Below are 22,984 nucleotides of genomic sequence, written 5' to 3'. Positions count from 1 at the left end.
CAGTGTAAGAAAGTTGTGTGAACTTTCTCCGTGAAGCCACTAATGTGCTCCAGTGGGTTCAGAGCACTGGCAGCAAACTTCTCCCATGGGAGAAATCTCGCTGGATGTCACCAGCAAATACTCCTACTAAAGGCACTTACGGAGGCGCACAACATAATGCACCAGTGCTTGCCTCATTGCTCCTCGTAACAAGGCAGAAACAGCATGTTGAACAGGAGCTGTCCTTTGTTTCAAAGTTTCAAACCTCTTTTTGTAGTATTTTACAGAGACACTCCATGAGCTCCAGCTGCCCTTTGTGCATACACACAACACCAGCAAAATATGAGCATGTTAGCATGGCTAGAGTGAGCATGTTCACACTAATGTGCCTTAAGATGACCTCACAGGGCTGCTTTAATGATCTTAACGCCAGGGCTCGCCTGCACGGGGAAAACAAGTTCCCCCAAGATCATTTTGAAGGGGCTTCATCATTGTTTCCATCGCTGTATCCCGGGCTTAGCACCTCCCAAGACAAAGTGACTGATTGATTTAAATAAAACACAAACAAGGCAGAGCATCTTTTTCCACTCCACACCAGAATGACGCTGTGCTGTGTCTCCAGTGCCGACACAGCACAGCAGAGTTTTCTGGCCATGCTACACTGGTTTCTGGTGTACTTTCAAGGCAGAAAACTGCAAGTTAGAAAAACAGAGAAGCTATTTTAGTCTGCTCGTTTTAAGGCTCTGTGTTAATGTGCCACCAAATGTCATTAAGGAGATATCAGCTGAGAGTCAGAGCAAGTTGAGACTGTAGACACAGCTGTGAGGAAGCCTACCGAGCTCCCAAACTAAGCAAACTCTGACACTTCTGGGTACACGTTTGCAGAGACTGGTGGAGAATACTAAAGGACCTGAATAACTCCATCACCCTGATGGAGCCGCTGAGGCATCAAAAAGGCACCTACTTTGCGATTTAATTCAATCCGCCCCAACCGATTTATAATTGCAAAGCAGGAAGGGCAATCTGATAAAACGAATGTCATTAGAGGTTGGTAAACAATCTAACTGGGCTCAAAATGGCTGCACTAAGAAAGCACTGATTTGCCAGGGTCCAAAGCAGAGATGCATGCTTTCACCTAACCAGGCATGATAGACCTTATATCACCTCGAGGGTGGAAGAAAATGAGTTTTAGAGATTTATGTGTACTGAGGCAGCCCAATTTTTATGGGGGATTTCCTGGGACTATAATCTGTGAGTTAGGATGCCTTTGATTTTGTGACATCAGAGGAGCTTCTTCCAACAGGTAGGAGCCCTCAGGGAGGCTGTCTTCACAAATGACTCGACATGAAAAGGCAAAGCGAGCTTTATGCGAAAGTCACAGCGGCTCGGCTGGGCAGATAAACGTGATATTGGGTGATTTAAGAGACTCACACTCCTTGAACTTTGTTTGTTGTTTAATGTAAAAACAAAGAGGTGTCTTAAACACCACAAATGTCACGCTCACCTCTGTTGCTGGCCCAGACTGTAATGAAACTGATGAGGCAGGTGTATTTCTACATAAACATTTCATCTAAGACCGAGCTCCTGTCTGCACTTCAGCTCTCTTGAAAAGAAACCCACAAACCACTTTCCACTCATCTTCTCTGAAGCATGAGCGACTCCTGAAATCACACTGACTGCACCTGGATGCCAAAATCCAACCACCACCACCACCTTCTATACTGCAAAGGCAACCAGCCAGTACTTGAAGACTGCTGTGGAGGAAAAAAAGCATAAAATCTCACTCGCTGAAACATTTCCTTCCCTTCTTCCTTCCGCCCACTGTAAAAATAAATAAATAAATAAACAGAAAGCCCTGGATTGGTTACAAGAGTCATGTGGAACGCACTCGATCAATATCCACCGACGTTGCTTCATTGCCATGCATGGGCTCTGGGCAGAGCTGAAATATGCTTGGGTAGCCTGCAGTGATCAATGCAGGGCGCTGTGCACGTTTGTCCTTATTTCTCTTTAGAAACAAAAGGGACGTAAGAAAACTGGAGCACAACTCAAATATAGACACAGATACAGTGTGAGATACAGTCTGTTAACTATGAATTATTGAGCATCATTATACAATAGCTACATGTAGATGAGTCCTGGTTTGTCCAGGACTTCACTCTCAGATGTTTTATTTAACAGGCTGAAGTGTGAAGCCAGTGAGATTCTTTTGTGGTCGTTCTTTTGACACTCTTCCTTTCAAGATCTTCAAGTGGGATTTAATTTAAAGTCCCTCTTCACGCACTCTATGATGCCTGAGAGCACATATTAACTCCTGATCATCCACTTTGCCTTCACTTTGCCACACTTGTTTTCCGGCTGCGTCCACGTACGTATATGCACGTAAAAATACTAAACATTAGCGGACTTGGCCTGCCAATCCACTACAAGGTCGCGGCAAAAATGGGATTGTAAGCAGGAAACACCCAGAAAATCTCACCCAGCCGAACACATCTAAATGTGCCAAAATAAAAGCAGCAGAGCATCCTTTATTCTCACAACAGCAAAGAGCTGAGAGGAAAGCAAAACATAAGAAGAAGCAGCTGACATCTGAGTGATGATCCTCAGACGCAGAGCCACGCAGTTCACTTACCTGGAACGTGTAAAACCTCGTCCCGTTCGGCGGGTGCACCTTGGGGGAGTTGGTCCCCGTACTCATGTCTGAGAAAATCATAATCCCTTTGATGGGCAAACAATCCAGAGCTGCGTCGTTTCCTTTCTTTTTCAAATCAGCCAAACGTGATATGCTGCACAGAAAGAAAAACAAACTATCCGAGGCGGGGACTCGGATCAGCCCCTGACCCGAGACTGCGCTCCGGGCACCAGACGGTGCAGAGTTCCGGTAAAGATGCGCAACGCCCCGAGCGAAAGAGAACCGTGAAAAGTGACAACAAGGCGACTCCCTGGACCCCCTTTGAACGCCTCTGCAGATGCTTATTCTGCGCGTCCTTGCAGCGATGCGCCTGAAGAGGAAAACCCGCGAAGAGAAGGCGGCTCCATGTCCCCCCGACGCCCGCTGCAAGAAGCTCTGAGCCAGCGACGGACGGCTCCGCGTGTGCGCGGATTATCGCCGCCCTCCTCCACCTCCTCCTCCTCCACCGGCTTCACCAATAATCAGTCAGAGCATCACCGCGGCTCAGCCAACAACAAACTGGGTGCCTCGAGTGGCAGCACACACACACACACACACACACACACACTGTAAAACTGATCTTCTGTCTCATTTACAGTCAGTTCGTGAGCTTTCTTGAAAATAAATGTTTCAGTGAAGTCGGTTTGTTTTGTTTGTCAGTACTAAAAAAAATCAAACAAATCTAAAACAAAAAGTCAAATTAATGGAGATAAGTATATTTAACATTTCAAACGTTAAATGACAAGTAAACGTGCCAATACTCTTTGATTTTGAGAGAAAAAAAATAAACCTGGACTATTAAATGACTCCAGTGTCAGATTTTTATTTTTTTTACAGTGTAGCTGCGTATTGATTGGAGCGGGAGACTGATGCTTGAATTCCTTAACTGTGGCAATTGTCTCTGTGGGGCAGGAAGAGGTTTTCACTGTCTAAAACAGTATGAGAGATGGTCTTGTTGGCTCACTCAGAGGGAGGAGGCTGGTATTGCTGTGGTCACTGGAGCGAATACGGGTTCAAATAATGAAAATGTGAATTTTTTTATTATTATTATGGTTAAAGATGTCAGAACCATGTTAGAATTGTACTCAGATCAGTTTTGGTTCCGTTTGTGTCATCAACACGATGGATATGAAGCAGTTTGTCTTTCTGCACATGATTTAAAATGGATGAGCGCAGTGACGTCGGCTCAGGCCACCATCTATTATCGAGCTGTCTCTGAAACGTTTTCACTTGCCCTTCTTTAGAAGCCTTTTCCGCAGACCTGCTATGTTCCCATGCAGTGGGCCTATATTGATTTTTTTTTTTCCTGACGCACTTTGAGTTTTCTGTGAAATACAATTGCTTCAACCATTTTAAGACAAGCTCATTGACTACAGGCACTTTTTATCTTCCATCATCCGCTTGAACAAACTTCCAAATACGAAAGACGCGTCTCCGCTTTTCATCCAATTTTCTCTCATCAAGAGCGAGCCACATTTGTTGAACGGTTTAATACAATACTCCGTCCGAGCTACCAGGAGCCACCTGGGGAGGGGGGAAAATGAAAAATGATTTCCTTTGTTCCAGCGAACTTGGTGCCACCAGTCAGCTTAACATGCTGTACCTTTATGGAGTAGATAATAGGATCAAAAAGCACAGCATTTAGCTGTTATTCACATGTCAAATCACTGGAGGAACGACCCGAGCAGTTCATGCTCTGGCCTGATTTTGTGTTGTTAGGCACAGCTCAGTGAGCTTTATTCAGCTGGCTGGGTTGAACTCACTGCCAGCCCTTACACTCTTCGGAGGGATTTGGTTCAGAGAGACTTCAAAGTATGGGCTCTTGATGCGAGCAGGTTAACAGCATTTCCAGCTGAGGAGCCGCAGATCACTGCTGACGTGGGAAGATGACCTGCAATTAATTCATCCTCAGCACTGTTCTATAATACCAGAAACTCACTGTGGGTTTAACCTCACATCCAAACTGAGACTCCAGGGATAATAATGTATGATAATTGAAAGAAAAGACCTTAAAGGTGTTAAAAAAAATCATCTTTCCTTTTTCTTTCTCACTTAAAGAGGAATGCAAGCTGCCGATCCACCCGGGATGGAGCCAGGAGACAGAGATGCTCCAGATGTGGTCTGGAGTCCAGACGTCTGATTGGCTGATAAAATTTGGGCACAGGCCAATGGGAGGCATCCTGAGGGTAATAAAGATGGCTTCAGTCTTGTCAGCAGACATGCCCAGCTCACAAAAACAACTGGTTAGCCTATTGAGATGTCAGTTTGGTTTGACATTGAGCTTTTCTCAACAATTTTACTGCTCAGGGTAGAGAAATGTGCCTGATTATGGCACATTAACTGCGGTGATAAAGGTCACTTAAATATTGTGGCGTGATTTCTGGGACGCTGGGTGCACCACGTTCACTATGTTCACTATGGCTGATTGCATAACAGAAACCAAGCTTCAGATGAAACAGGAGACTTTGCCGCTCCCCCCTTTGACTTACAAGCTTTGCCTAACCTGCTGCAGCGTCACCACAGAGTCGGATCTTTGCCATCAGGGGCCACTAAGCCTTCCTGCACATCAGCCACGTAAAGGGACTTGTCTGTGTGCAGCAGTGCGTTGGACTCTGACGTCATTGTACAGATGTGCGGTGGGCATGGCTTAGTGCTCATTGGCTGCAGCCTCTCAATCCCCTCTGTGTTTTCGCCGGCTCTGATCGACACGACTCTTTGTCTACAAGCATTTTCCAAAGCTGCTGAAGCATCGCAGATGAAAAATTATCTTTGAGTCAAGAGACCAACATCATTAAAGAAGGAGTTTAAGTTCATTAAAACGGGTTATTGTTGTTCAAATTAATAGAATTTGTGATCAAAGTAGGGTGTTTAAAAAGTAATATTTCTAATCAATATTTCATCAAAGTGCTTATTCGCACAGTCCCGCTGTGGCAGTTTGTGCAAACGCAGATACTGTTTTCATTAAACCAACACCTGAGTGTGTGTGTGTGTGTGTGTGTGTGTGTGTTCATGTGCTTTCATGCCGCAGCTCCTCTCCACAGCATCCCACTCTCCCTCTAAATCCCTTAAGAAAACACACACACACACACACAATACGTTTTCATCAATCAAAGTGCTCAAACAAATTGATTTCTAGTTTTAAAGCCTGAGTTTGATCACGCCGCCATCCGAATCTATGAGGCCAGCTACAGCCTCTGACAGGTATATCAGACAATCACAGTGAAGATGCATAAATTGGGGGGTTTGAGGAGAATCTGTGTTTTCCCGCAGAGCAAAGCTAATGTGCATTTACGGCAGGAATGAACGATGCTGCTTTGAAAGGCCTTGTTAAGAACAGATAACAATTCAAGATCCAGATGTCGAGCAAATATACAGAACATTTAGCAGTGACTCTGACTGATAATAGTGGGAGTATGAGGCCGTTGACTACCAGGGCTGTGGTAACCTGAGGATATGTATGTAAATCATACTTTTTCATTTACTCTGCGTGTGTGTACGTGCATGTGTGCGCTGCCTCTAACACTCATTGTAAGCTTGTGACAGAGCTTTTTGCTGCGAGCCTGTTTGCTCAAACAACCACTTAAACTGCAAATGAGCTGCAAACAAGGAACAGAAAAGAGAGCCATTTTGTGCATACGTAATGGGGATTTGGCAATCGCTACTGCAACTTCATTTTGCAAGATACTTTAAGGAAGCTAAACCAGTTTAGAAAAATGAGAGACGGACCAGCATTTACGAAAGTGGCGGATTTCTGCATCTTTGAATAAATTCTTTTACATTTGAAAAAATGCAAATCATGCCGCACCAACACAGCATGGACTGGATTCAGGTCGTGTTTAGAGGTGGACAGGACAGAAAAGTCAAACTGAAGACATGAAATACTCCAGTACCATCAGGAAGAAATGAGGTGACAGAAAGCAATTATTGTGGGTCATGAGGGTCTGTCCTGACAGGCAGAGCAAAAACACAAACGCTGTAGGGGAAAATGGCAGTTTATTTAAAACAACCCTTATGTAAGATGTAGTCGTGACAAAATTGCTTGAACGTCCCTCTGCTTTAATTAAAACATCTATGCTCATCTGAAGGCTAAAAGAAGCTTTCACAGAACGAGGGTTGTAACTCTCTCACCACAGACTCAACTGTGAGTTATTTCTACTTATCAATCAATCATTAATCATGTCGCTCCCAGAGCCAAAAGCAGCAAATCCTCATATCTGAAAAACAAATGCTGTTGAACAACCACTCAAATGACTCTTTCATCAGTCATGTAAAACTACAGGCAATATTGTTGATTCAGTCAGTCTACAGCCAAGCTAACTGCTCTGTGATGCTATGCTTGGAGCTAAAAGCTAGCATTAGCATGTAAGCTGCTCGTACCATCATGCTACCATTGACTCCATTAGTATTTGGTGATATGTCGTAGATGAAAAGCCAGAGGATCACCGAAGTCATTTGGAAACATCGCGTGGGAAACGTGAATGTCTGTATAAAGTCCTGTGTTGGTGACATGTACAAACCAACGCCGCCATCCTCAGAGCCACGCTGCTAGCAAACATTCAGTTTGCAAGTTCCAGAGCCCAAAATGACATCTGCCAAGTGTTCAACCAAAGGTCCAAATTCCACAGCAGATGAAGACGAAAACGTTGTGTAGATGATGAATATATGAATTACTCAATGTTGACACTTTCTGTCCGACGACCTGTTTTTTATTGTATGGTTTTTGACAGCCACCAAAAACAGACCAACAACATGCAGCACATAATACAGTGATTTAATGACCCAGTGCTGTCATTTCAAGCCATCACGAGTTGCTGAAAATAGCACAGCCCCAGAGGCAGCTCTTCCCTGCTCTGACGGCTTGCGGTGCACATTTGATATGCGGCACATGATGAATCGCTGTGGGGCTGCAGTGTTGGGGACACTCGGGGGAGACAGTGGCATGTTGGAATTAGCATACTCTGTTGTCACCACGCCTGACACACTGTGTCAACCATATACTCTTAACAAGCTGACTAGAGACAAGGCTCTTTATGGCGCTGAAGTTGTGTTGTCATGTACTGTGGTACCTACTGTATTACAGAGCTCCCCAAAGAGCTCGACTGTCAGCCGAAGCAAGAGGTAAATCTGCACTCATCCTCTGGGCGTGGAGTCAGATTACAGGCAGAGACAAGGATATATGAGCATCAAGAACAAGCTTCACTCTTTCCACGAATACTGTGAAGAAATGGAACATTTTTCAAGACAAAGTATTGAAGAAAAGAGAGTTTTCGCTGCTGAGATTTTCCTGAAGGTTTGGTGAAGAAAGCTTCCAGTCTTTCTTTACGCAACTTCCTGTATGATAGCTCAGTTTCTAGCTGAAGGGCCCCTCCAGGCTCCACAGCGCTGCCACATTCCATTATTAGACTTGGCGCTACCTAATTGGGCCCATTCCTACTGCCGTACTCCGCACCAAATTCCACAGGCTGTTATTAACTGTTCCCACACATTAATCCCATAAATATTGTAACCGCTTCATCCTCACAAGCAGAATATTAATTCCTTTAAGAACTCTCAAATGATCCACCTGTGATTGCTGTTGCGGTTGAGTGCTTTTTGATTGGTTTTGGCTCTGACAATTTGAGGACAGCAGCTAATGCTGCCGGAACAGCGAGCGTCTTCACTGGCTTGGTTTAATACCTGCAAGATAAGCGAGTAACACTCCCACGAGATCTGCAGGTGTCAGTAAAAGGTCATGGGTCCCTCCCTGCATGGAGGCTTCTTGGAAAACGAAGGTCTGAAGCCGAGCAGCAGCGGAGCCATATTGATCATGTCAACAGTCATGTGTGGGCACACAGCCTTAATGGATGTTGCCCTGGTCCTGTCACTGCTGAAACATTAGAGAGCTATTGTCAAGGGTACACTGTGTGTGTGAATGTGTGTGTGTGTGTGTGTGTGTGTGTGTGTGTGTGTGGGACCTCAACCAGTCAATAAGGTGTGACTGAAGGAACCAAATGCTAGTGGACAGGAGAAAAAAAGGGGGGCAGGGTTTTAAAAGCTGCTAGGATCAAATCTTTGCCAAATATTTTCAGTTTTAAGAATATAATAAGTAATGTTTTTCAAATATAATATATTTACATCTATGAATATGTTGCCTATTGTCTGATGCTAATCATATGCACTCAGCTACACTGCAGCCCTACTCATGCAAGGAGGTTCTGAAGTAGTAAGTGGTGTTATTACAAAATCTGCTGTTACAGTCATTACATCTGAAAACAAAAGCCCTCAGAACTCACATGAATGTACAACATGAACATCTGCTTACGTAGACATGTGCATTTAGGAAAATGCTCTGCCCCCAGGCTGTGGAGCTCACTGTACTGCACATACAGTGGGAGAATGAGGTGGCAGAGGAGGAGGTGGAGGAGGTGGCGTGGATGTGGAGAGAAGTGAAGCTTTTTGCTGTTTTGCTGCACATGCAGGTCTGTGAAAGCAACTTAATATCCATACACACAAACACAAGAGGAGCTCTTCAGATGCTGCACATCAGCATCTTCAAATAGCAGTGATACAGTAGGTTAGAGTTTAATTTAGTGGTAATCTTGACCTAGAAAACACGTTGGTACTGCGGACTGCATGCTGCTCTGTTAGAAAATGCAGAAAGTAAATGATGCCAAAGTATTGAAGGGTGAAGGGTAAAAATCTGACTGCCGCTCTTAGATTATCAGATTTTGTTTTATATGAAGATGTTGGTTTGAGAACACTTCGATTTGACTATTTGGATCATTTTTCTTCTTTCCTACACTGTGCAGCTTTTGACCAGTAGTGGCGCTATGGAGCCATGTGTTTAAGACAAGGTTCCAGCATTATTCAACAGGTCTGTTAAGTCGTAAAGATTCACGTGATTTCGAATATTAAGGTGTTTTATAAACATGTTAAATGGTGCAACTTTAAAGAAGACGCGTCTCCCTCATATTCCTTCATCTCCCCACTTTAACTCACTCTGCAACCGTCCTCCTGACTGCATCTTTCATGTCTTAGTCCTCTGAGTCTGTTGCCATTTTAACACTCTGACTCTTGCTGTCTTTTTGGCTTCTGTGTGACTTCTTCCGAGCAACAGGAGGATGATGAAATCCAAGGGACCATTATTTTCCATTTTTGATCTGCAAGATTTCAAAGCATCTTGTGTAAGGTGTCCAGCCATTACAAGACCAAAAGGAGGAGACTGAAACATTTTACTGAAGGAGTCTATAACTTACTGCTGTGCTCGTCACCCTCTGGGAGATTCCAGTCAAGTTGTTTTCACTGCAGCTGTGCAGGAGGCTGAAACAGCCTTTGACATCGTCTCACCTTGGAAGTTTGTCTCAAAGAGGAGATTTTGTCAGTATGTTGTCATTTGAAATCGCTCTTATCCTATAGTATAGCTAAGATGAAACGGGAGCTGCAGGAAACGGTGCTCCTGGCTGCTCTTTGCTCTCGAATGCAGGAAGTACTTGAAGTTTTACCCTTGTTTTTGACAGCCCTTTCTACCGCACTCTTGTGTAAAATTCAAAATGATAGGAATAACATTTACTGACTACTATGGATGTGAATATTCAGGAGGTAGAATCAAATCTAAAGCTGAAAGCACATTAAAAAAGCGCTTCCTTAAGAATTCTTGATTTAAAAAAAAGGTCCCAAAACAAACTTGTGATGATTTAGTGATACAAATACTGCATTTGTTTTGGTGTTCCACAACTGGACATGGAAATTAACAGCCAGTGCACAATTAATATTAAAGATTTCAAATCATATTCCACAGGAATAAAAAACTGTTTTGCTACCACAGAGTCCTTGTTTTACATCAAAAAATGTCTCTTTTCCAGCTGGCCCCATCATACTTCATATTGCATTTTTATCTCCTCCAGCAGTACCACTGGTGACAGATATTTGTTTACTCATACATAAAATAACACAGACAAAGCCACTTCCAGGATGCACTTGAAGACTCCATCGGGAAAGTAATCAAAGCAGGAGCGAGCGGCGAGCTTTTCAATCATCCCACGAGCGAACTAACACAACATTACAAGCGTGTGGCTTTGGACTGTCCCGATCGTGTGCTCTGTCGTGCTCAGCACTTCTGAAGAAACATGCTGACTCGGGTATACGACTTGTCAATCATTACTTTCAGTGCAGTTATGTGTTATGTTCACACGCTGACTAGAAGCATCTCGGGTTCATGTCTGACTCTGGCTGCATGGAAACAGAAGCACAGGAAGTAGAAACTCTGGATCGAAGAGCTTCTTTCTCCTCCGCTGCATTCTTGTACATGTAAAGGATCTGTTTACAGATCAATAACTAACTGTAAACATTCTCTATAAAGTCACATTAAACTGACACTGAATTTATACGATCATGTTTGACAGTCTGAAGGTGTTGCTGCTAACTGCTAGCATCGCTATCACAGCGAACATCATCTGCAATCAATGCATTTGTACTTCAGAATACGTAACATTAAAATGTATATCAGCTGTTAACACTGCAGAAGTGACAAAGAAACATATGAAAGGCTCCTATTCAGCTTTGGAATAAATACTCCATCTGGAGGCTGCTATTCTGATGTTTCTGCATGATTTATAAAACCCCACATATATAGAGATCCAAAAGTTGTACATAATGGCTGAGTCACAAAACGCAGAGCTTCGACGTGAGACCGCCCACATGTCATTCTTGGTACTTGGCTCAACAGTCTTATTAGAATGTCATGGAGCTTTTTCTGGATTCAGAAGTAGCTTAGTAACGACGCATCAGAGCAGAGAATGAAAACCCACATCTAACTGCCTGACATGATGACATTTGTGTGACCTATACAGCCTCTAGGATTGAATTAATGCATCCTTTGGTACAGCGTGTGTGGGTTGAAATTAAAAGTTTAAAAAAAGTTCAGAATTTGGTGGAGGTGAGGAGCATTCCTGTGTGCAAACAGTTCAAAAAGAGAGTTAACGTTGCATCAGTCGTGTTGCATCCACTCACGGCGAGCATCACGACGCTTTGAAGCCCAAAACCTCATGTGGTGTCAGTGCTGTCAGCTGGAAATTTGGTGCTGTGAATGACACTATTGCAGGCTTCCTGCTGAGAGTTACAAGCTTGTCTGCAGCTTGACAATTTGATTCTCCAACACCGTGTTGTTCATACCATACCACTTGTATTTTCTAATGTTACTTAGGCTAACCCTGCATTCACAGGCTCCTCTAGACTCTGGTGTGTTCACGAGCTTTAAAGCCATTCGTGATGAAAGTGTTCAAACAACAAGTTGATAGTTGTTTGAACTTTAAAGCTTTATATGTTGATGTTAACCTATTGAAACAAGTCAACTGGACTGATTGCAGTGACATCTGATGCACATATTCATGGTCCCCAGAGGATGAACTGTCATAACATTTCAGGTCCAAGCACTGTTTGTTAACATGTTTGCATGCTAATATGCTAAACTTGGACTTTGTTTGTAGTTAACTTTTCACCTGCTGAACATGAACAGCTCAAAGCACAGCCTCACAAAGCTGGCTGTAGACTCTTAGAGTCTCTCTGTATGTCCTGTCTGTTGTATCACCTCCAGTGTACAGTGAAGAAGAAGAGTGACCAGTTTCCTCAAGGAGTCTCTTTCATCTCGACCTAAATGGAGCCGGGAACCAGATGAGTAAACAACTCATCACTAATCATTTTTACCCGCCATCTTTGTTTGTGTCACTTTGTTCCCGAGGAAACTAAGCACCTTGTGATAAACTCTAACTTGATTGTTAGCTTCAACCCGCTCAGAGCGAAGATGGTAGCTTGAACAGTCGAGCAGGTTGGGATCACACCTCCATTCAATCAGACCAGAACCAACTGACTACATTATACTAAAACTGGAAGTAACTAACAAACTAAGTAACTATACAGAAAACTAGCCTATCAATAGCCGGAAGGCAGCTCTGGGAACATCTGTGATGTGGGTTGGCAGACAGGTGAACAGCAGTCATTTTGAAGGTTTAGTGAGCACTTACACATGGACAAACACACACACATACACACACTACTGTCAGTCAGAGTGAGTGGCTCCTAAATGTCCAGAGCAAAGTTATATGACGCGACTGCCTGCACATTTCCAACAGTAATCGATGTTTAGCTGCCGGCCACAAAGGAAAACTCCTCCCAGTTCCTCAGCACCGCATGTTCACACAAGGTCATGATCAATATCTGCTACTGCTTCCCAGTATCCAACATGTATCACTAAAGGAAGGAGAAGAAGGAGAAGCACTGGAAGCACTGGATTTGGTTTTATCCCAGGCCAACATTTTATCTGAGGAGACAGTTAACATGTGTGAGCGATGCAACCTGCTGTGGGTGACATGCCAAACAGTGAATGGGGTTAATGATGAGCGAGATGCCTGAGCTTGCTATCATATGCCACCTCTACAGTGTGAAAAATCCAACTGAAACTCTAATCAGAGTTTTAAAGAGCATTTTATCGAGGCCACTCTTAACTAGTCCCGTCAGTCGTAATTGGATCAGACTCCAATTCCAGAGAGTGGAGAAAATTCAAACACCACTGGAGTTTCCTTCCTGTGGCTTAAGGCTGAATGCGAAGGAGGAAACCCGAGAGGAGACATATTGCACCGTACAAATGAAGTGGATATTGACACAATCAATCTTTTTTTTGTCTCCGATTATTTGATATATGTGTGTGTGTGTGTGTGTGTGTGTGTGTGTGTTTCTTTCTCCTCCACCACCCTCTCTCCTCTGATTGTTTTTACTTTATTTGCAAGTTCAGGCTCATCAGTCTTCTCTAGTAGCGCAAAGGGGGGAAGGAACAATCTCATAACTTTCTCATTACCGCCCCCAGCCCTGTGAAGAATACTGCCGCTGCTCACAGACAGCATCAAACCTCGCTTTTGGGACACGAAATACCATTTCTGCAGCGGTTCTGTTTTCTGTCTCTGAAACTCATTAAGTAATCCAATAAAGGGGCAAAGGAAATAAGGTTAAAGTTCTCCTGATGATGAAAAAAGGCTCAAACTGAGCACATGTAATATTTACGGTGAGTACTGGCATGGAGAAAAAAAAATCATATGGCAACAGGATGAGTATAAATCCACATCATACACCGCAGTATCATTACTAATCTCACTCAATTAAGAGCAGGAATGTTTGGATTTATGGGCCAATTATGCTGCACGGGAGCAGAACGAAACTCGCGCATCAACTTAAGAAAGTTTGTGTGCAGCTGAATCTGTCAAAACCCTCATTAACAGGGCGGACAGACGGCCTGCTTGTCTAAAGGCCAAGTCATCACGTCAGAGGTGATGGATGGAGACGAAAGCCGTCCCAGCTGTTTTGCTAAGAGAACACACGCTGTCTCCAAACAGGCCGTCCATCCTCTGTGATGTGGACATATGAGCACTACATCTTCTGGCCTGTGGCGGGCAAACACCAGGGACCTGCACTTGATCACAGACTTTAATTGGCTTCCTGACAGTGCAAACACACTCAGGCAGGCTTGTAAGCACACATCGCATGCAAACAAGGGAACCTTCAGAAAACAACATCTGTCGAGATTCTGTGACATCTTTGATTTAGGATCACATGAGACAAGGTTGACAGTTTGGATATGGCTGAACAGTCTGAGGTCAATGTGATCCTGAGGACGTAACCGACGAGCGTTTGCACCTGCTCATTTTGAAAGAGTAACAACCAAATGGGAAAACTTGACCAACCAATGGCCTAACTTCCTCAAGTGAGTTCAATCTGTGCTGTCAAGGTCAAAACACTTGCTTCCATGTGTTTCTAACTTGTGCTGCCAGCCTTCCCAGTGCAGAAAACCGTCTCTTCTTTATTGACACTGGCGGCTGCTCTTAGCCTGATAAAGAGCATTACGAAGTCTGATGCAGTCCGCTGACACAAATGATTTATGGCTTTGATTCGCCCCTTTTGCTGGAGAGTCGATTCATATTCTGCCGGTGGAAGCGTCATGAGAAATAGTCTCAGAAATGATCACAGCTTCAGTGATGCTGTGTCAAGATCAGTGGGTGTGTTTAATGACTGCTGGAGACATGTTGGAGGATATTGAAGGAGATATGTGGCAGGTGTGGGGGGAAATGAGGAGCTAAAGAGGAGTTTTTTTTGTTGCATGAGGTAACCACTGGAGGTTAAAGACACTCACTGTACTTGTTGCATAGCACCACCTGCTGGGCAAAGACAAGCATTACTTCAAAGAGGAGCTCTTACTGTAAAAAAACAAAAAACAACAACAAAAAACTTTTACCTCAGAGTCAAAGAGCTGAGATTCCTGTCCAATCAAAAATATTTAGTAACAAATGTTGATTAAATTCAGACATTTTTGGCAGCATGGGTGTAGAAATGCTAATAATTAAGACAACATGACTGATGTTTGGTCCTTGTATCGATAACCAAAGTTTTATACCACAATTTAAAATATTCTATCAAGCTGATGAAATACACAGTTTGAATGAGAGCTGTGCTGTGCTGTGCTTCTGAAATAAGAAACTTTACTGGATGCTGCATTTCAGGGGATTTTTTCCCTTCAGCAGTGTCCCTGTTGGCTGCGCTCCCTGGCTGGACCACAAGATGGCACAACCTCACAGCAAGAGAAAGAACAACTTGGCGGCGGCAGGGAACAGGAAACTGATGAATGACTCGAAGCTGGTGTCCAAACGGTTTCTGCTTTGTTCAGGTTAGAACATATTACATATGATTCTTACATTTTTGTGGAAAAAAATGTTCTTGAGATTTGGTGAGGCCACTTTCAGGTGTCAGATTATCCAGAGGCTCCACCGTGATACCCATTCACACATTTTAAAGCTGTGTTTTTCACTAATTTCTGTGTTGCTGCTGCGGCTGCGCCTTTTCACCAAAACATATCAATGATGTTTTCTACTTTACACGCTGCTCTGTGGCAGAAGTCAGGCGTGAGCTTTGCACCCTCGTTCACGCAGGAAACGGTGCCTTCTGCATGGATCTGCCGTAAAGCCCCTACAATCAACCGACAGCGGGCATCACAAGGCCTCGGATCAGCCATCAGAACGAAGCATCCTCACACACTCACACACACACACACACGGTCCGTTTGAGCTGCTCTCCAGGACAGCAAACCACAGCAGCTACTGTAAACCCTCCCAACAGCTCTGGCACATGTTTCATTTTTTTGTTGGTTCAAGCAGCCGTGCACCAAATTTGATTACAGCGTGGTCTAAAATTAACACAATTTCAACATTTGCAAGCGCTAAATCAGTTGCCATCTAATTAAGCATTTCCTATTAAAGATCGGCTTTTAACTGGCTTGTGCATCTCCTTCATAACATTTTGTGACATTTGTGTGTTTTTACTTTTTATTGCATACTTTTTATTTCAGAAGAAAAGTGCTATACAAATACAGTTTTTATTAAGTCCAATCTAACATGTTGGTCTCTGAAGTCTCCGCAGAATGAGTACTTTTACTGGTGTACTTTTACACTGCACCACCGCATCAGTGCGTGTGAATGTCTCCAGCTCCACTTTCTCCTTAACAAATGGGACCTTCTGCAATCTCACCACACATTACCTCCTGCTATAATTAAACACTCCAGCCCCTAACATCCCTCTCACCTTATCGCAGGCCAACACCGTCCTTGGCCCACTGACCACTGCCAACCCGCTCAGTCAGAACGCAGGCGTCGCTGCTTTCCTCTGGGTACTAATGAAGTAGGAAATAACCTTTAGATGTGTGATATCTCATATCTCCTGAAAGTCCGACTGGGCCAGAATAGGTGGTTGTAATCACACCTTTACCTGGACAGGAGAGCTCCTATAAAACACACAGTCATTCTTGGTCAATGAGTTCAGACAGCTGAGCAGATTGCATCTTGACTTGTAGTGGCTAACGCAGACTTGAGACTTGACTCATGATTTTCTCTAAAACTCAGAAGACTTAAAAACTCCTCTGGGAAATAGCACAGTCAGGTCTCCTCCCTTGCACTCCACAATTCCTCTTCATCTTTTTGGGATATTGGCCACCATTACAGTCCAGTCTTATTTACCGGCGAGCATCCGTCACCGTGTAAGCGGAGCCGAATCTCATCTCGGCGGTATCTCATCTCCGGCTTGATGCACACAGCTGTGTGGTCTTATAAGGCTAAAACTGCACTTGATATCAGATGAGGAAGTGAAGCCTCGGTTCCCACCCCACTTCAGCCTAAGACAGTAATGAGATGCCGAGCCTGGTGCACTCAATTTCCCGAATTAAAGTGTCTCCAACGCTCTTCTGGGGGTTAGTGGAAAAGAGCAACACTCAAAAGGTGAGGCTTTGGCTTGAACAGATATTTTTCTACGCGTACAGGGAGTGATGTCGTGCAAAAGTGTGTGGGCTTGTTTAAATGTAATGTGTCCGTGTCACACCATTCAGTCAATACACGACTGAATGGCAAAACACTAAAGGTCCACTCATGAATGCTGGCAATTCGTTCAAAATTATTATGATTTTTTCACTGTTAACCAATACATAACCTGAATTTCAATAAAAACACTGACCACACACAACAAAGGTTAGCTATTCTGCAACTGTTCATTGACAGACGGAGTTTGACCAGTTGTCCTTATCTGATGGTCATGTAACAGGATCAAAAGCTCAAGCAGCCCTTGATGTGAAGCTGTTTGGAGAAACCGAAATACAGAACGCCGTAAAGTAGATTTTGCTACAAGGACATTAAAGAAAGGGCCTCAAGATCAGGTGAGAAAGCAAGACTCATTGTGAGACCTGTGCTTTAGTGCTGCATGTTGCTTACTGGAGTTCTGGGCCTTTGCCTCACACAAAGCCACCTGTGGCTTCGGATGACTTCTGTCAGATACATGAGGGCTGGATGACACCTCTACGGTGCTGTAACTCTCAATGCTTCAAACACAGAACACAGAAAGAAAAGGCAACGCTGAATTAAAGGCTCCGCTTCCTGTGCAGCGTCTCTACAAGCTGCTGGGATGAATGAAAGTTATTTACCTACGATGTGAGAGTGGAAACAAGCAGAGAGGAAAAGAAAAGGAAAGAAAAGTGCACATCAGATCAGGAAAGCATCGGAAACTTTGCTTACAGTTAAACCAGCACAATGAAAGGTGAATGATGGTAGAGCCGAGGCACAAACGAAACCCGCTGCAGAGACGGAGGCTGAAACGGGGACGCTCCACTGATCTCCTCTGGATGACAGCGCGTTTCTCAGGTTGTGCTCCAGAACAGCTGCTCACTGAGACGCGTCGACAGGTTTTTAACAACACCCACACATGCTTCATCTTCTGGCTGGGTTAAAGAAAACCTCTGCTGAAGGCCCCAGCACACACACACACACACACACACGAATGAAGGAGATGACATGTACACAAAATGTGCATGTAGAGCTGCCAGCGTTGGTGAGCATCAAACAAACACTTCAAAGAGCCCGCTGCTCCCGTGCAGCCCCTCCAGTCTCTGATTGAGCGATATCTTTATTTCTCTCACCCATCTGCGCCTCTGCCTCTTTCTCCCCCTCCTCACCCTTTCCCCTTTCATTTCTTTACAAAGATGCACGTGAAAGCATCTCATGAAAATTCTTTTTCTTTTTGCCGTGGCAAAATGCAACAATATGACCGAAGGCACGTCTCCAGCACGGGAGGGATCAGCTGAGAGGCTTCTCAGAATAACCCGTCTAAGGCGCCTTAGCTCAGCCATGTCACACGGAGCGAGAACGTCTCAGTTTTCTGCTCCTTTTCTTTTGTTTTTTTGGTTGCTCAGCTTCTGCTATTGCAATAAACTTTGCACTCTGTTTTCCTAAGACATCCCCCTTCATCCTCCTCCTCCTCCTCCTCCTGCTGCTGCTCTGTAAATTTGTGTCTTGTAAGTGCTCGCATGTGATGGTGGACAAGAGTGGCCCGTCCACAGGGGACGAGAGCGGAGAAATGGAAAAGGATGGAGAGAGGGCAGAATCACCCAGCGGAAGAAGAGCACAAACCCAATTCACCTCTGAGGGCAAAGACACGGGCATGTGGTTTTCGAGCTGCTGTTTGTCACGCAATAGCCCCCCTCATCCCGCTCCTCTCCTCCTCCTCCTCCTCCTCCTCCTCTCATCTCTTACTCTGGATGTTTTGGGACATTGCGAGGGGAAGAGGAGGACAGTAAGCAAATAAATTGAACTCTGCTGGAGAAAATGCACAATATTCTGTGTGTCTGGATGTTTGTTGACAAACATATCGCCAAGATTTCTAAAAGAATGTAGCAAATGCACATATTTTGGGGCTGAAGCTGCTGATGTGTCTTCTACCACAAAACAACCCATCGATTGTTTTATATTTTGAATTATTTTACTTGTCAGTGAATTAAAATTTCTACTGTGCTGCCTAATATGCCTGCCTTCCAGCTCTCTTCTGCCAGTTGAATACGTATAATATGTATACACAATAATATTTTCAGCTTGAGACTACTCATGCTGCTGACTTTGCATTAATATTTATAGGTTTAATATCTTTAAGCATGACCTTTTTCATTAAAAATAAAAGAAATGATTCGCTGCTTGCAAATGAAGTACTCCACTGCCAGAGTGAAAGTCTCTGAATCTCCTTCAACCCACCTTGTCTTCTTCTTTAGTTACTGAATTCCTACATTTCCCACAATGACTTTCACTAACTCCAGAGACAGCAGGAGTCCCACAGAGACAGGGACACTGGGACATATGAACTCTTTCTGCTCTTCGACTCCAGAGATTTTCTTTGTGAAATTAAAGAAGTTGAAACATTTGTGTTAACATATTTTAGAGCACATTTGTCCTTAAGGCTTTACTTATACAATAAATTATTATTCAACCTCACAAACTGCACCACGAGTGTGTGATTTAAGTGTGTGTGCTCTTCAGTCGCTCAAACACGACGTGCGTGACTCCCGTGAACGATGACCTGCATTTCTGCTGCTCAGTCCGTCACATGACGAGCCCTCTTAGTCACTTACACATAAATGCTTGCACACAGCTGGGCATCACATGCTGTGCACATGTCACACACTGCAGAAGCTCACACACACGCACACACACCCGCATAAAACTCAAGAAAAACACACATGCACATCTGCACGTCAGCGCTTACGCACTGATGTCAGTCGCGCTCCCCTCTTCCTGCCTCCCTCTCATTACCCACCTTCCCTCCTCCTCCTCAGAAATGTCAGCCTCCTCTCAGATACGTCTCTTCACATACGCTGCACCGTTTGGCATTTAAATATCAGCGTTGAAGCACACATCCGAGTCTGGGCTTCCAGGTGCTTCAGATGCAGAATTCATATGAGGAGAGGCTGCAGTGCTGGGGGTGGGTAATGGGTTACTGTGCATAAAGCCTGTGAAACAGAGGAGTGAATGACCGCTGAGACTGCAGGGCTCAGGTCTGATCCTTTATTTATCTGGAGAAGGTGATGAGCTGACAAAGGAAAGGCATTAAGTCATTTAATAATTCTATTAGAGCATTACTGGGGCAGTTTTCATTTGTACTGGTGAAAAAAGAATATATTGTTACTAATGAGGCATTTTTGTTCATTTACTTATGCACCTTAAGACTCAGTTGCACAGTGTGTAGAACGGGCAGGACCTCATCATGATGATAAACCAAATCGGTTTCTCTGACATAAACAACCCTGAACTTTATCACAAATAGCCGGCCCAATCGATCTATTTGGGTCTTGTGCTTTTGAGTAAAAACACTGAGTAAAAAAACTTCCAGGCTTATAGACAGACTCGTACGCCCATAATCTTCAAAAATCCATCTGCTGCACAGTCAAAAGGCTTTTTGACGCATATCTGAAGTTGCACCTTTATTTCCCAACTTAAACAAGTCAGGTAGCCTCTTGATTTGTCAGCTGCAGAAACATATGTATGTAGTTTCTATTATTTTAAATTCATATATATATATATATACATAATAATGTGTTTCATTTTGGCATGCCTTATACAAAAAGAAAGTCGAAAGTGACCGTTCCTACGCAGCTTACATCCAAGGCACACGAGAAGCACAGACTCGTCCAGGTGTGATCGAAACCCTCCGCGCTAACTCGGGTTGCAGCTGGAGAAGCAGTGATCTCGCCGTGGCCGAGCCTCAGAGCTCGTGGCCTCGACGATGACCCCTCTCCTCTGCGTGTCTTATGACTGAAGCAGTTTGGCTTTAGTTGCCTTGATAGACAGCAGTTGTTGAGCATTGAAGATTTTGCCCACCCACCTCGGTCGGTCAAGCCAGCGACCCCTCAGTCGCCAGGTCACTTGGCTGACCCCGACGGTCCCAGTGCGCCCTCAGACCTTTGTTAGCGGCGAGCTGAGTGCTCTGGTGTTCGGCTGAGGGCAGAATCGCTTGTGTGATTGCAGACGTGAGGCAGAGTGCATGTGAGGCCAAACATTACAACGGTGACTCGAGCCAACGCTCTCACACGTCAGCGTACAAGTAGAGACTCTGATGGCAGGCCTGCTGCAACAGTGTGTGAACATGTGTGTGTGTGTGTGTTCGACGGAGAGAGAAAGACAAAAGTGCTTTGTGCTTCGCCCTTGTTGAGGGGAGAGACGAGATGCGTCTAAACAGAGATGGTGACATCACTCCTTGGCAGGCGGCTCCAGGGAGACTGTGGTGCCTGGGCCAGGGACACGAGCTCATCCAATCACAACATGAGCCTCTGTATGTGTGTGTGTCACTGTGTGTGTCACTGTGTGTGTGCAGCACGCTGTGACCAGGTCAGTCAGCACATGCCTCCCCACAGCTCGTCCTTAATCAAACAGAGGGAGGTCAACACACAAGTGGGAGTACAGTGTGTGTAACTGTACGAGCATGTGTGTGTGTTCTCCTCTGCTGTTTCTTTGGTCTTGGAGTGTGACACTTAAATGTCTCTATGAGAACGGCATAAGGGCAAAAAAGACGTGCAATGGTCTGTGGAACGAAAGCGATTTATGCTGTGTTTATATTTAATGTCTTCTTACGTCTGTTTCCAATCTTTACGTAACGTCATAGGTGACTGGATGGCTATGCTTATTGGACAAATTACTGCAAAGTGTCCCTTCCTTGGCCTGGCATATGCAATATGAGTTACACCTGCCACCATGGCAGAGGAGGAGCTTGTGCCAAAAAGAGCTCTCTTTAATGTAATGTTGTGTTTTGACGGTGTAAAAGGAAAAATGTCTGTCGGTCATTTCAAGTCTGGCTGGAGGCTAAAGGGCATTTCGGAATTTGGGGTAAAAAAATACTGCAGTCGACTGACTGGCGACCAGTTCAGGATGAACCCCGCCTCTCGCCCATAGCCGGCTGGGATGGGCTCCAGCCTCCCCGCGACCCTTACGGATAAGCGGTATGGAAAATGGATGGAAAATATTACAGTCTAGATTGAGGACCGTGAGATTGTGATATTATTTGTTGGTCAGAACGCTAGTTTACACTTCTGAGTATGTTTACACACATGTACAAGAGGGAAAAGTGTGTCTATGTGCAAGACGCATGGGGGAGGGGGCTTAAGAAGTGCATGAGGAGTTCAAGCTAGAGAGAGAAAGAGATGGAGAAGGTCTGGGAGTAAGTAGTGTGTGTGTGTGTGTGTGTGTGTGCATGGGAGTGAAAGCGATGGAAAGAGTGCCCGATGTGTATATGTGAGAGAGATGCAGTGCTGGCGGTAAGGTGAAAAGGATAAAGACAAAGCAGGGAAGAATAAAAGCAGGGGAGGGGGAGAGCTGGGTCATGTTGCCTTATGCAATTTACAGGTCAGCGTCGTGTGCTGTGTTGAGAAGCTAATCTTTTAGGTGTTTTTGAAAGGAACACTGATAACCGGTATGTGTGGATCCATTTTCCTTGTCCGGTAGATGATGTTTTGCTCAGTGTTTTGGCCGAATTTTCTCTCTTAAAAACACAACCAATAAAAATGTAAGAATCTGTTTTAAATCAAATGGAGTCTGGTCAAGTGCTTTCTTTCTTCTGGCGCAGAGAGGGAAAGAAATGCTCAAATAGAAGAATTCATAATAATCTAGACAGTAAATATTAAATGCATGACTGACCATGAAGGATGAAACCACTACCTGCTGTCATCTGTGACACTGAATACTGGCAATGCTCACGCTGATCTGTGACTGCAGAATAAATGTTAAAATAAACCCTTCAGTCAGAAAAAGTAAAAGCTGATAAAAGTCACAATTAGCTCTGTTTTTACTCATTAGTATACCTTCAAACTAGAACATATATGCACACACACACACACACCTGACGCTGGTTAAGTCCGGAGATCAACAGCAGCTTTATGCAGCCCACGTCAGTCACTGATGGGCTGCACTACTTCAGAGAAAAGAAAGTTCATTTAAGGTCGAGGGAACAAATGACTGAGATTTG

The 22,984-nt window shown here is 44.3% G+C and overlaps 1 protein-coding gene across 9 annotated transcripts in view; it reads right to left on the bottom strand.

Moving 5' to 3' along the window:
- Positions 1 to 22,984, bottom strand: part of ppfia2 (PTPRF interacting protein alpha 2) — a 133,450-nt gene that overhangs the window by 80,507 nt on the left and 29,959 nt on the right. Inside the window, exon 1 of one of the 9 annotated variants that reach the window (XM_046378373.1) lies at positions 2,612 to 3,128. The exons of 7 other annotated variants lie outside the window; for them this stretch is intronic. In XM_046378373.1, coding sequence (XP_046234329.1) covers positions 2,612 to 2,692 — 81 coding nt within the window. In that variant the 5' untranslated portion in view covers positions 2,693 to 3,128. Of the gene's footprint in view, positions 1 to 2,611; positions 3,129 to 22,984 lie in introns of those variants that run through there. One more of the 9 variants, XM_046378375.1, reaches the window with a different exon arrangement.

Source organism: Scatophagus argus, chromosome 22 (genome assembly GCF_020382885.2).
Source record: "Scatophagus argus isolate fScaArg1 chromosome 22, fScaArg1.pri, whole genome shotgun sequence".
Classification (NCBI taxonomy): domain Eukaryota; kingdom Metazoa; phylum Chordata; class Actinopteri; family Scatophagidae; genus Scatophagus; species Scatophagus argus.
The sequence above is the reverse complement of the archived record's forward strand: the minus strand, read 5'-3'. Positions and strand labels throughout refer to the sequence as shown.